This window comes from Lampris incognitus, chromosome 20 (genome assembly GCF_029633865.1).
Source record: "Lampris incognitus isolate fLamInc1 chromosome 20, fLamInc1.hap2, whole genome shotgun sequence".
NCBI classification, from domain to species: Eukaryota; Metazoa; Chordata; class Actinopteri; order Lampriformes; family Lampridae; genus Lampris; species Lampris incognitus.
In genome coordinates this window covers 6,307,080-6,321,184 of record NC_079230.1, presented here as the reverse complement: position 1 = coordinate 6,321,184, position 14,105 = coordinate 6,307,080, and the positions used below count along the sequence as shown (strand labels likewise).

Here is a 14,105-nt window from a genome sequence, read left to right as displayed (position 1 = left end):
GCAGCTGCAAGACCCTGGCTGTCTTAGTGGAATAACGAGATGCTTTGTTTTATTTCATGGTCCCCTACTATGAAATGGCCTGGAACAAGTTGGAGGGGAAGATTGCCCCAAACTTACTGCTATGCTGTCCCTTTCCATTAAATAAAACTTGCTTTCTTGAGGTCTGCTCACAGAGAGTACGTGATCAGAGATAGAGCCATAGCTGACTAAACTCATCTTATCATACCTGGCTCTCCAGGCCTACACCACTGCCTCGTTGCGCTCCCCACCACCGGAGACCTCGTGTCCACCCACCCAGGGCTTTCTCTGTCACTTCATGGCGCATTTGGCTCCTCATCCCTGTTGTCAAACATAATTAGATGGACGGATAGATATAGACTTTGTTGCCCCACAGGAAATTTGTTTTCATAGCGAGTACATGCACAGAAACATCCAGATAACGACACCGCAATGTACAGATGCACAAACAGATGCATAAAAATGTAACATTCATTCCCCACCTGTATCCCAGCACATATGCACGTATCACACCCACAGCACTAGTGTAAAATATGGCTTGAGGGAGTTGTTCCTTATCCGATGAGAGGGTCTAAGGACAGGGTGTTGTGTTGCTGTAAAGCTCACTGAGACAAATTCGTAATTTGTGATATTGGGCTATGACTTGACTTGACTACTGTGAGTGCAAGACATGTGATGGCGCTGTCGTTGATGTCTGAGAGGTTGGGTTGGGGGGTGGATGGTCTTGGAGGCAGCATGAGTGAACTTGGTAAGTGTGTTTTTGTTGGTGATGGTAAGTGTAGTATAGGAGATGGTCAGCATGGTATAGGGGATGGTCAGCGTGGTATAGGAGATGGTAAGTGTAGTATAGGAGATGGTCAGTGTGGTATAGGAGATGGTAAGTGTAGTATAGGAGATGGTCAGTGTGGTATAGGGGATGGTAAGTGTAGTATAGGAGATGGTCAGCATGGTATAGGAGATGGTCAGCGTGGTATAGGAGATGGTCAGTGTGGTATAGGGGATGGTCAGCGTGGTATAGGAGATGGTAAGTGTAGTATAGGAGATGGTCAGTGTGGTATAGGAGATGGTAAGTGTGGTATAGGAGATGGTCAGTGTGGTATAGGAGATGGTAAGTGTAGTATAGGAGATGGTCAGCATGGTATAGGAGATGGTCAGCGTGGTATAGGAGATGGTCAGTGTGGTATAGGAGATGGTAAGTGTAGTATAGGAGATGGTCAGCGTGGTATAGGAGATGGTAAGTGTAGTATAGGAGATGGTCAGCATGGTATAGGAGATGGTCAGCGTGGTATAGGAGATGGTCAGTGTGGTATAGGGGATGGTAAGTGTAGTATAGGAGATGGTCAGCATGGTATAGGAGATGGTCAGCGTGGTATAGGAGATGGTCAGTGTGGTATAGGAGATGGTAAGTGTAGTATAGGAGATGGTCAGTGTGGTATAGGAGATGGTAAGTGTAGTATAGGAGATGGTCAGCATGGTATAGGAGATGGTCAGCGTGGTATAGGAGATGGTCAGTGTGGTATAGGGGATGGTAAGTGTAGTATAGGAGATGGTCAGCATGGTATAGGAGATGGTCAGCGTGGTATAGGAGATGGTCAGTGTGGTATAGGAGATGGTCAGCATGGTATAGGGGATGGTCAGCATGGTATAGGAGATGGTCAGCATGGTATAGGAGATGGTCAGCGTGGTATAGGAGATGTTCAGCGTGGTATAGGAGATGGTCACTGTGGTATAGGAGATGGTCGCTGTGGTATAGGAGATGGTCAGCATGGTATAGGAGATGGTCGCTGTGGTATAGGAGATGGTCAGTGTGGTATAGGAGATGGTCAGCGTGGTATAGGGGATGGTCAGCATGGTATAGGAGATGGTCAGCATGGTATAGGAGATGGTCGCTGTGGTATAGGAGATGGTCAGCGTGGTATAGGAGATGGTCACTGTGGTATAGAAGCAGGGGGGACTGTACAGCAGGATGGGTTGGATTATGCTGTTGTAAAGTAACAACAGGAGGTTGGGGGGCAACAGAAGGTGCTCTGAGCTTGCGAACTACATGGAGTCTCTGCTGGGATTGTTTATGGATATCAGTGATGTGTTAATCAACGCATCAAAGCAAGACATGTGATGGCGCTGTCGTTGATGTCTGAGAGGTTGGGTTGGGGGGTGGATGGTCTTGGAGGCAGCATGAGTGAACTTGGTAAGTGTGTTTTTGTTGGTGATGGTAAGTGTAGTATAGGAGATGGTCAGCATGGTATAGGGGATGGTCAGCGTGGTATAGGAGATGGTAAGTGTAGTATAGGAGATGGTCAGTGTGGTATAGGGGATGGTAAGTGTAGTATAGGAGATGGTCAGCATGGTATAGGAGATGGTCAGCGTGGTATAGGAGATGGTCAGTGTGGTATAGGAGATGGTAAGTGTAGTATAGGAGATGGTCAGCGTGGTATAGGAGATGGTAAGTGTAGTATAGGAGATGGTCAGTGTGGTATAGGAGATGGTAAGTGTAGTATAGGAGATGGTCAGTGTGGTATAGGGGATGGTAAGTGTAGTATAGGAGATGGTCAGCATGGTATAGGAGATGGTCAGCGTGGTATAGGAGATGGTCAGTGTGGTATAGGAGATGGTAAGTGTAGTATAGGAGATGGTCAGCGTGGTATAGGAGATGGTAAGTGTAGTATAGGAGATGGTCAGCATGGTATAGGAGATGGTCAGCGTGGTATAGGAGATGGTCAGTGTGGTATAGGGGATGGTAAGTGTAGTATAGGAGATGGTCAGCATGGTATAGGAGATGGTCAGCGTGGTATAGGAGATGGTCAGTGTGGTATAGGAGATGGTCAGCATGGTATAGGAGATGGTCAGCGTGGTATAGGAGATGTTCAGCGTGGTATAGGAGATGGTCACTGTGGTATAGGAGATGGTCGCTGTGGTATAGGAGATGGTCAGCATGGTATAGGAGATGGTCGCTGTGGTATAGGAGATGGTCAGTGTGGTATAGGAGATGGTCAGCGTGGTATAGGGGATGGTCAGCATGGTATAGGAGATGGTCAGCATGGTATAGGAGATGGTCGCTGTGGTATAGGAGATGGTCAGCGTGGTATAGGAGATGGTCACTGTGGTATAGAAGCAGGGGGACTGTACAGCAGGATGGGTTGGATTATGCTGTTGTAAAGTAACAACAGGAGGTGGGGGGCAACAGAAGGTGCTCTGAGCTTGCGAATTACATGGAGTCTCTGCTGGGATTGTTTATGGATATCAGTGATGTGTTAATCAACGGGGGGTGCGGAAGAGAGGTGAAGAAGAGAGTGCAGGCAGGGTGGAGTGGGTGGAGAAGAGTGTCAGGAGTGATTTGTGACAGAAGGGTACCAGCAAGAGTTAAGGGGAAGGTTTACAAGATGGTTGTGAGATCAGCTATGTTGTATGGTTTGGAGACAGTGGCACTGATGAAAAGACAGGAGGTGCAGCTGGAGGTGGCAGAGTTGAAGATGCTAAGATTTTCATTTGGAGTGACGAAGAAGGACAGGATTAGGAACGAGTATCTTAGAGGGACCGCTCAGGTTGGACGGTTTGGGAGACAAAGCAAGAGAGACAAGATTGAGATGGTTTGGACATGTGTGGAGGAGAGATGCTGGGTATATTGGGAGAAGGATGCTGAATATGGAGCTGCCAGGGAAGAGGAGAAGAGGAAGACCAAAGAGGAGGTTTATGGATGTGGTGAGGGAGGACATGCAGGAGGCTGGTGTGACAGAGGAAGATGCAGAGGACAGGAAGAGATGGAAACGGATGAGCCGCTGTGGCGCCCCCTAACGGGAGCAGGGGAAAGTAGTAGTAGTAGTAGTAGTAGTAGTAGGGGTAGTGGTAGTAGTAGTTGTTAGTAGTAGTAGTCGTGATGTGTTGATCAAAGCTGAGTTTACTGTCTAAAGCGAGTCCAAGATAGTTGAATCTGCTGACCTGTTTGTTCTACTCTCTTGCCGTGGATGGATATGTGGTTCAGTGCAGTGTTTCTGGTATGTTAATGACCAGTTCTTTTGTCTTGTCCACATTCAGTTGGAGGTAGTTGTACATGCACCATTGTGTGAAATGATTAATTAAGATTAATTCATACTGTTACACCCAAACCAGCCCAACTCCTAAGGTACAGAAAAGCCCAACATTCTTAATTACCACAAAGAGCCTGGCACCAAAGAGATAACTCGTGCACACATCATAATCCATCCTGTCAGTGTGATTCTCCGCCTTCCTGCACGCCTTTCTCTTTCTCCCATACCTATTCTCTTTCTCTTCCTCCTCATTCTTGTGATGTTTTTTCTCCACTGCAGAAGAGGGAGAAGCAGAATACACCTTGTTGGTTTACAGTTGATAGATGCAAGTTATTCTGCCGTTGCAGGGAGCGTTTGAGAACACGGCCCCACAAAGCAATTCCAACTTGCCTCAAATCACATACCAGACAGGTGTTTTGGCAGAGGTGAATTCTGGGCCATTTCCACCCACCCTGCAGCCCAACTAACTGAAAACATTTGAGATAGCAGCTCCTCCGAGCCGTATGTCACTCCCACTCTCCCAAGATAACAGCAGCGGTGAGCGGAGGAGAGAGGCATAATGATGCGGGTGGGTGAGCAATACCTCTCCAGCCGCAATCCTTCTCTGATCCCCCCTCCGCCAGGGACTGTTATATGTCCCGATCATCCAAGACTAAACCCGTGGACTCCACAATTACCTCCTCCGGGCTAGCCGCTTAGTGGGAAGCTAAGCCGTGTGCAGGGTGAGAACTATACTGCGGCTTTTGCGGAGCTCACTTTATGCATTGGGGGGGGGGTCTGCTTCAGAGAGGACTTAAAATGAGTAATGGGTAATAAAACATCCATGATGCAGACTTGTGTCTTAGTGACAATATCAACACATACATCAGCTATGATATCACACAGCCTGCTGGAATAGAGAGCAATAATTTCCTGTGAAAATAAGAGATGGATCGGTCAAACACAAAGGCCACGCCGAAATGAAGTAGCCTATAACACACCGCTACATAAGCACGGTAAATATTAGCTAAAATATGGTGGTTTTGTGCCACCAAGTTTGTATAGTTTGGTGGTAGGAATATCAAAGTTGGCTCTTCAATGGGGGTTTAATGGGGGTGGGGATTACCCATTCACTAGAATGGGTAATCCTCACCCCCATTGAGCAGCACGGTGGCACAGTTAGCGCTGTCGCCTCACAGCAAGAGGCTCCTGGGTTCGAACCCCGGGGTTGTCCAACCTTGGGGTTCATCCCAGGTCGTCCTCTGTGTGGAGTTTGCACATTCTCCCCGTGTCTGCGGTGGGGTTTCTCAATGTTCCCCCCACCATCAAAAAGACATGCGTATTAGGGTTAATACTCCTGACTGTGCCCCTGAGCAAGGCAATGGAAAGAAGAACCGGAGTTGGTCCCCGGGTGCTGCACGGCGGCCGCCCACTGCTCCTAGCTACACAGCTAGGATGGGTTAAATGCAGAGAAGAATTTCCCCACGGGGATTAATAACATATTTTATTGCAATAGAAAACAATAGAGACATGCACATAGTAAAATTGTGGCTAAAACAATTTGGGAATTTAGATTTTAGAGAACCCCCCCCCCCCAAAAAAATTCCCAAATCATGTGTTTAGGGGCGCTCCTGTCTTTCCACAAGGAACTGAGCTCCCCGTAGTTTGTACCCTGGCCATGTGAGAGGACTGGGCTCCTTCTCCACTGCCTTAACCTCCACTCTAGAAGTAGCAAATGGTACCTCCGCCTTTTGACAGGCAATCTGTGGGTTCGCCAGCCGAGCATGGCGGAAGTCCAGCCCTCTCGCCAGCGTGGCTCAGTTCAGCCGGTAATTACGGCCACAGGTCATGTGAGACGAGCTGCCTCTTCTAAAGATTAAAAAGAATAAAAGGAGAGATGGAGAAAAACAACAAGGAAACTGGCGCTTGGATGTGTAGCTACTTCCTGTAAATGAGCTGTTCTTCTTCTTCTTCTTCGCAGCGAGCGAGCGCGGTGCAGGGACACGGTGGGCTGAAACGGCAGCACGGGATGTAAAGGAAAGCTTGATCATTAGCTGATGGTAGAAGGAAAGGATGGAGCGAAGCGTAAGATATGTGACTCACTGGGCGTCAGATTACCCCTACATCTTTAGCACCCCTGTCTACTTTCTAGCGCGCCTACCTCCCTTACTCGGTCACGCTCCCTCCCTCTCCCTCTCCCTCCCTCTCTCTCTCTCTCTCTCTCTCTCTTTTCTTTCTCTGTCTGTTGGCGTTTATTTCCTCCGTCCCGTGATTTCCCTCGCTCACCCACTGTCTTTCTCGCCATCTTACTCACTCCACGCCTTTTCCCTCTCGCTTCCCTTCCCCTCCCTCCCTCTCCAGCCTGTCGTCTTCCCCTTGCGTTCCTCCTTCCCTGCTCTCGCTGTCTCTTTGACATGGTGCGCTCATACAGCTGGCTCTTTCTCCAGCCTCCTCGTCTCTCGTCCTCCCCCGCCGCTGTCGTCTCACGTGTCCCCGTTCTCTGTCCCTAAACGACCTCCTCTCCCATCGCTTTCTCTGTCTCTCTCTCTCTCACACACTCTCCCCCATTTAGGAAGGAGACGATCCAATAACCAGCATATAGCGCCGTCTTCATTCACTGACCACCAGGGGATATCTTATGAAGTCAGTCATCTTCCCGATGCCGTGCAAGGGCATATTTTGTTATAATTTCAGCGTCTGCTAAAGCACTCACTCCTGAACAGTCGATACCGGAGCCCGATTCGTCATTTTAACTGCAGATAAATAAAATTACAAAGCACTCCCCGTTTCACTGTGCGCTCCCGTTTTACAACCCCAGCCGTATTTCCCCCTCTTCCCACCTCACCGAGGAAGGCACTGGAAAGGGGTGGACACGAGAGGGTTGTAACTTAGCAGCATGACAGACACGTTTTGGATGGGAAACTGTCACGTTTCGGGCCATCTTCACATCCGGAGAGATGCCACCAGAGGTCTGAACGAGAGTACGATGGGCCTGTGTGAGATGTGCTGGGGGGGGGGGGGGGGGGCCGGGGGGCCCTTATCTCTTTTCAAGCCGGAGATATTGACTACCAGCTCCTTCCATTCCATTCCATTATCCAAGCCGCTTATCTGAACGCGGGATGCTGGAGCCTATCCCAGCGGTCGTTGGGCGGCAGGCGGGGGGAGGAACCCTGGACAGGCTGCCAGTCCATCCCAGGGCCCGCACATTCACACCTAGAGACCATTCAGTACGGCCGATCCACCTGACCCACATGTCTTTGGACTGTGGGGGGAAACCGGAGCCCCCGGAGGAAACCCACGCGGACACGGGGAGAACGTGCAAACTCCACACAAGGGACGACCCCCCCCCCCCCCGAGGTTAGACAACCCCGGGGTTTGAACCCAGGACCCCTCTTGCTGTGAGGCGACCGCGCTAACCACTGCGCCACCGTGCCGCCCAGCTTCTCCCAGGGCCCATGATGGTCTAATGTGCATCAGAGACTGAAAACTCACCACTGCCACACAAGACGTTCTCACCCTGCCCCCCGAGTGAGGGAAAGCCAGTGCACTGCTTCACTATCAGCCTCCCCCCCCCCACACCCCCCGTCCCTGGGTGGCTCAACCAGTGACCAAAACTGTGATCGATTAATTTTCTGTTTAATCGACTAATCGATTAATCGACTAATAGCCTGGACAGCTGTGCTTTAAGCCTTGGTCTCAGCAAAGTCCCAGCAGCGGCGCCTCCTCACCGGGGCAGGGTCCATATCGCCCCGTCCCCGTCAGGAGTCACACATGGTTGGGAATAGCCATTATAATGACTGGCCAGCCAGCCAACCAGCTGTCATCACGTACCCCCAGCTCATCGGCTCACCCGCTCTGCCTCACCCGTACCCCGGTCTGTGCCCATTAGGTGTCCATTACACATGGGGGGGGGGGTACAGACGAAATTCCCAGACCGGTCCAGTAAACCCTCATCAGGGTGCCACCTCCAGCGCTAGGCTGTCTGTCACGAGGTCACACGCCAGCTACAGTACGCACACATACACAAACAGACACTCAAGTTGCTTCATATAAATAAATGCACACACAAAAATGCGCACTGCTTGAAAAGGCCAACCTATCACACACATAAAGGTCATTTGGCTGACATGTTTCATAAGTTATTACACACACACACACACAAGTGCTTTGCTCCCACAATATCCGGCTCTATCATATTATAGCTGTCTGATTGCTTGTCATTCAGAACCCCTTCCTAGCCTTCAGCTCACTCCAACCCCCACTCCTGCCACCCCCTCCTCCCCCCCCCACCCGCCCGCCCGCCCGCCCTTCATCCCCGCTGCAGAAATTGGTTCTTAAACCGCACGTCAGTTTTGATTTGACCCGGCAGACCCTGAAACAATAACTTCATCAGGCCCCCGTTAGATTCTCATCCTGACCAGACAGCTACAAAACAAACACTGATTTCCTCCCGTCTGTAGTAGAGGGCACCTTTCCTTTCCTTCCCCCTCTCTCTCTCTCTCTCTCTCTCTCTCTCTCTCTCTCTCTCTCTCTCATTGTACCTCTCTCTCACTTCCTCTGACAGACATCTGGGATGAATGCATGCAGGAGCCTTAGAGCACTTCCCTGTGCTCAAGGCCCGTCTTGCCTTGCTGCGCTTCCTTGTACTGCGCGAGGGCGCCACCTCCGCCGCCACACGCCGCAGGAGCGACCCGGATTAAAGGGGGGTCGTCCCATAGACGATCGGACATTTTAGGAAATGCGTCGGGATACGCTGGCACTTTGGAGATCTTAAAAAATCCCCCCCACCCACCCCCCCCCCCCGCTCCGCATCGTGGCAGCGAGCCGCTTGTCGATACGACTCGCTTGTGCGACTACGTCAGGGGCTCGGTCGGAGTGCAGCCGTACAACCGTCCCCCTAACTCCCCCGCAGCAACACGTCCCGTCTCCACAGATCATCTCCCCGCTTGGCGTCGCTGCTCATGCGCTGGGCAGGGAATCACAAACAAGTTTGGGAAGGGATGTGTGACCTCCGCTCCTCCGCGCTCCGCAGCTTTCACTGAGGGGTGTGTGTCTGTGTGTGTGTGTCTGTCTGTGTGTGTCTGTCTGTGTGTGTGTGTGTCTGTGTGTGTGTGAAAACTACCGAACCCGAGCGAACGGTGCCGTTTCGCTCAGTGTGTGTGGTGATGGTGGTGATGGAGATGATGGTGGTGATGGTGGTGATGGTGGTGATGGTGGTGATGGAGATGATGGCGTGATGATGGCTGCGGTCAGCGGGTTGCCGAGAGCGCCCGAGATTTCCCTTACCGTGGTCCTAGTGCATGTGCCTTCTCCTCGATTTTCCACGCTGATGTTGAGAGGGATTTGACACCCCCCCCCACACACACATGCATGCACGCCCCCCCCCCCCCGTCATCATGCTATCACTTTCCACAGAGCAGAATGTTTAGCGGTGAGATAATAGAGTGAGGCAGACCTATTATGTCATGTCAACAGTGCATATGCCAGACATTAAGTTAGGAGAATGGAGCTGGGTCCCCTCGTGGGCCCCTGACGAGCCTAATGATCTGATAATGGCACGGCACGTGTAATGGCCCACTTAGCTGGGAGGGACTCGTCTGTAGAATGTCTGCAGAAAGCTTAAACGTACACACACACACACATATGGGATGTAAAGCAGAATATGCTTCACGCGTGCGTATGTTAATTAAAATTGTTTGTGTCGTATGGCTCTTCCACATGTGTCGGCATCGGCACGCCCAGACCGTCCCGATATTAACCAGGATTTATGGCGGTAAAGCAGCCTCTCGGGGCTCCAAATTGAAAACAAATGGCTGCAAGTGCTATTGCCGGTATCACCTCTTGTCCAACAGGGGGGGGGGGAGAAGGCGAGCCGCTTGGGCCCCGTGGCTCCAGGAAGCAGCAAAAACACAAATCACCTGATCGAGGAAGGTGGAATCAGTTCACCGGGACACGAGGTTTACTGACCGATACGCTTCATCACTCATGTAACTGACCTCTTCAGTCTCAGCTGACTGCAGGTACCCCACCCTTATAAACAATACAGTGACTGCAGGTACCCCCACTCTTATAAACAATATAGTGACTGCAGGTGTCCCCACCCTTATAAACAATACAGTGACTGTAGGTACCCCCACCCTTATAAACAATATAGTGACTGCAGGTACCCCCACCCTTATAAACAATACAGTGACTGTAGGTACCCCCACCCTTATAAACAATACAGTGACTGCAGGTGTCCCCACCCTTATAAACAATACAGTGACTGCAGGTGTCCCCACCCTTATAAACAATACAGTGACTACAGGTACCCCCACCCTTATAAACAATACAGTGACTGCAGGTACCCCCACCCTTATAAACAATACAGCTGCATAACGACCGAAACCAACGATCGGTTTCATATGCAAATATGAGTGTGACCACTAACTAGCGTTTCAGAGGCCGTGTGTACTATTCACAGAGGATTGGGGAACAGTTGAATAGTACACATGACCATCAAAACTCTAGTTAGGGGTCACACCCATATTTGCATATGAAACCGATCGTTGGTTTGGGTCGTTATGCAGCTGTATTGTTGTCCTGTGTTGTTTATCAGGGCTGGGGATGCGCCCGGTCAGTTTAGACTGATGATGTCACTTAAGGCCGCAACACACCAGGCCGACGTGCGGGGCCGTCGGTGAGCGTCTGTGGCCCTAGTTTCTGTGGTGTGTCCCACACCGTCAGCACTAGTCAGACCCCTGTAGGCAGCTTTTCGGCCGATTCAGCACGTTGAATCGGCGGCGGAGCCCGTTGGTGAGCGAGATCACTCTGATTGGCTGTTCAGCTTAGCGAATCGGCGCACGAGAAGAGAAGCGGAGGTTAGGAAAGCAAGCAAACAATGAAGTCAAGAGGCCACACGCAGAAGACTCGTCTCGTTTGTCCTCTTCGTCTCACCTGAACATGTCCAGAATTCTTCCGCTCACGCAGGCACAGAACGTACATGCTAGCTGGCCGTTGGCTGTAGACTTTGCGGTGTGTCCAAGTGCTGCTTTTTGGCCCAGACGGCGGGCGGCGTGAGGCGGCGTGAGGTGATGTGAGGCGATGTGAGGTGACGCAACAGCCGGCCTTCGTCGTCGCTCGTTCTCTGATGTTGGTTTGGTGTGTCTGGGCCCTCGGGTGGGGATGCCCGCAGTCAGTTGAGACGGGAGATGTCGCTTATAGTTGAGTGATGAAGCATCTGTCAATAAACTGTGTGTCCAGATGAACTGATTCAACCTAGCTGGATCATTGAGCGTGCACCAAGACACAAATCGCCTGACATTTTTATGTTGTCGTTCCACAGAGTTGCACATGTAGAGTACCGCAGTAGCTTCAGTAGCCACCAGTGTACAAGTGCTTATGCACGCACACATTTGCAGATGCGCTGCCCAGGAGGGTCTCCCATTTCAGTGGTCCATAACCTGCCCGACTCCCCAGAGAGTACGCCTTCCCTCTCGAGCACGCACATTAGCCTAGTATCCACTTTCCCACACAAACACGCTCCCGCCTTCCTCACAAGGATTGATTAATCCATAAAAAAGCTCTTTGGCTTCTCTTGCCCTTCCCTTCTCAAGTAATTACCTCATCAAGTCTGTTTTTAACCCACTTCCTGCAAACTGTATCCCGCAATAATCCCTCCCTCCTTTCATCCTTACCTCTCCTCCCCACGGGGTCCATTACAGGGGTCAAAGTTCATCTCAGCTGACATCTACTCTGATTGGTTCAAGGGGAGACACCCCCCCCCCGCCCCGTGGAGGTTGCATGTTTAGCGAAGGGCAAAATTAAAAATGTGTTCAAAAGCAAACCAACATCAGCTGCAGAAAAGGTGGAGAAAGCCGCGGGCCCTGGTAACACGCCAGTCCTGGACCTCGCTGAGGCTGCCAGGCGCCATTTCTCCTCATCCATCCAGTCCTCTGTATGTGTTGTAATGGTCACAAGGGGAGAGCCCCTACTGAATTAAACATTTCCTCCAAAAGAGGGTCTTATTTTCCTCTTTTGGTTGGGAAGGCGAGTAGATATTTATCTTCTTGGCGGGTACTGGTGCGCCGGGGGTCGGGGACACAGACCTGGCGTTTTAACATATTACGTCTTGGGCTAAATGAGATGCATTTCACAGCACACCCTCAATTTCAGGGTTGGCCCACGTTGACCCCTGCAATCTATTTAACTGCCAGATTCAGGCGGGGTTTCTGAGCAATTGATGCGTGCCTGGCACAATAATGGCGGCATTAGCGGCGAGCCCAGGGTCCGGCCTCCCTAAAGTGTTACCAGAGGAAATCCCTTGTGATCAAAACAGTCCCGCTCCTCGTTTCCACAGTGTGTGTTCGTGACTTAATGTGTGACTCACAAGCTTACCCAGAGACCCCAACTGATATTTGTTCTTTGCTCTCCCTCTCTCTTTCTTTCTCTTTCCCTCATTTTCTTTTTCTCCGCCGCTCCTCTCTTTCTCATGTCACGTAATTCTTACTCGACTTTCTCCTCCATCTAACCTCCACTGCATCTGCTATACCCCCATTTCTCTCCCCCCCCCCCCGCCCCCTTTGTCTTTGGACCTCAGGTCGACAGCTGACCATCTTCAACAGCCAGGCGTTCATCAAAATCGGCGGCGGCGGTGAGAAGGGGCGCCACTTCCAAGGCCAGATCTCAGGCCTGTACTACAATGGGCTGCAGGTGCTGAAGCTGGCAGCCGAGGGCGACCCCAACGTCCATGCCCAGGGCAACCTGCGGCTGGTGGGCGACATGCCCTCGGTGCTGACCACTGACACCACCTCCACCACCCCGCTGGCCGACATGTCCACCACCATCATGGAAACCACCACCACTATGGCCACCACTACCACTCGCAAGCAGCGCTCCCCCACCATGAGAGACAGTGTTACGCAGGTGAGCGGTTCGAGTCCTCGCTCTTATGGCTGGAGGCATGCTGGGTATTTCAAAACGTTCAGACAGATCGACAGAAACGGAGGACGAGAAGTGTGCAGCAGCAGGGGCCAAACGTTTTGCATCGCTATAAACTGTTTATTTATGAGTGATGAAAAGCTATGATGGTAACACTTTACAATGAGTACGTTAATTAACATGAGCTTATGCAGTAATAAGTATTAACTAACAGTTAACTAACCTTATTAGCATTAGTTAATACAGTAATAAGCATGAAGTAATTGTTAACAAATTTCTTTTAATTATTAAGGGTTTACAGGTTAATTAAGGTACTAACTAATATTAGCAAATGATGAACACCATTAGGAAATTATTACTAGAACCATTCGTTAACTGTTAATTAACTGTTAGGGGCGTCCGGGTGGCATAGTGGTCCGTTTAGTTGGCTACCAACACAGAGATCGCCGGTTCGAATCCCGGTGTTACCTCCGGCTTGGTCGGGCGTCCCTACAGACACAATTGGCCGTGTCTGCGGGTGGGAAGCCAGATGTGGGTATGTGTCCTGGTCGATGCACTAGCGCCTCCTCTGGTCGGTCGGGGCGCCTGTTCAGGGGGGGAATAGCGTGATCCTCCCACGCGCTACGTCCCCCTGGTGAAACTCCTCACTGTCAGGTGAAAAGAAGCGGCTGGCGACTCCACATGTATGGGAGGAGGCATGTGGTAGTCTGCAGCCCTCCCTGGAGCGGCAGAGGGGGTGGAGCAGCGACCGGGACGGCTCAGAGGAGTGGGGTAATTGGCTGAGTACAATTGGGGAGAAAAGGGGGAGGGGGGAACTTAGTTCATGCTTATTACTGGTTAATTAATGTACCCTTATTGTAAAGTGTAACTGCTATAATTCATGGTCTGTACTGATACACTGTCTGTAGGCACCCACCCACTGCCCTTCTGGTAAGCTGCAACTGGTGAATTGTGTATTGAAGCTGTATTTTGATTTTACTGAGGCTCATAACTGCCGGGTACTTCAAAGCTGTATTCCCTAAGAAGATGCTCATTTTAAACTCCCCGACAAATGTGGGATTTTGCTGGGCAAAAAATAAATAAATGAATAAATAAAAAGTTGTGAGGGGCTGGTTAAAGGCGTGTTAGTTTTACGCAGTCGTGAAACGAGTTCATTAGCCCTCC

General features: G+C 50.7%; 1 protein-coding gene across 1 annotated transcript in view; it reads left to right on the top strand.

Annotated features, from left to right (window-relative positions):
* The window catches only part of nrxn2b (neurexin 2b), a 919,866-nt gene that overhangs the window by 869,783 nt on the left and 35,978 nt on the right, over positions 1–14,105 (top strand). Inside the window, exon 20 of the mRNA XM_056300763.1 lies at positions 12,601–12,926. Coding sequence (XP_056156738.1) covers positions 12,601–12,926 — 326 coding nt within the window. The remainder of the gene's footprint in view (positions 1–12,600; positions 12,927–14,105) is intronic.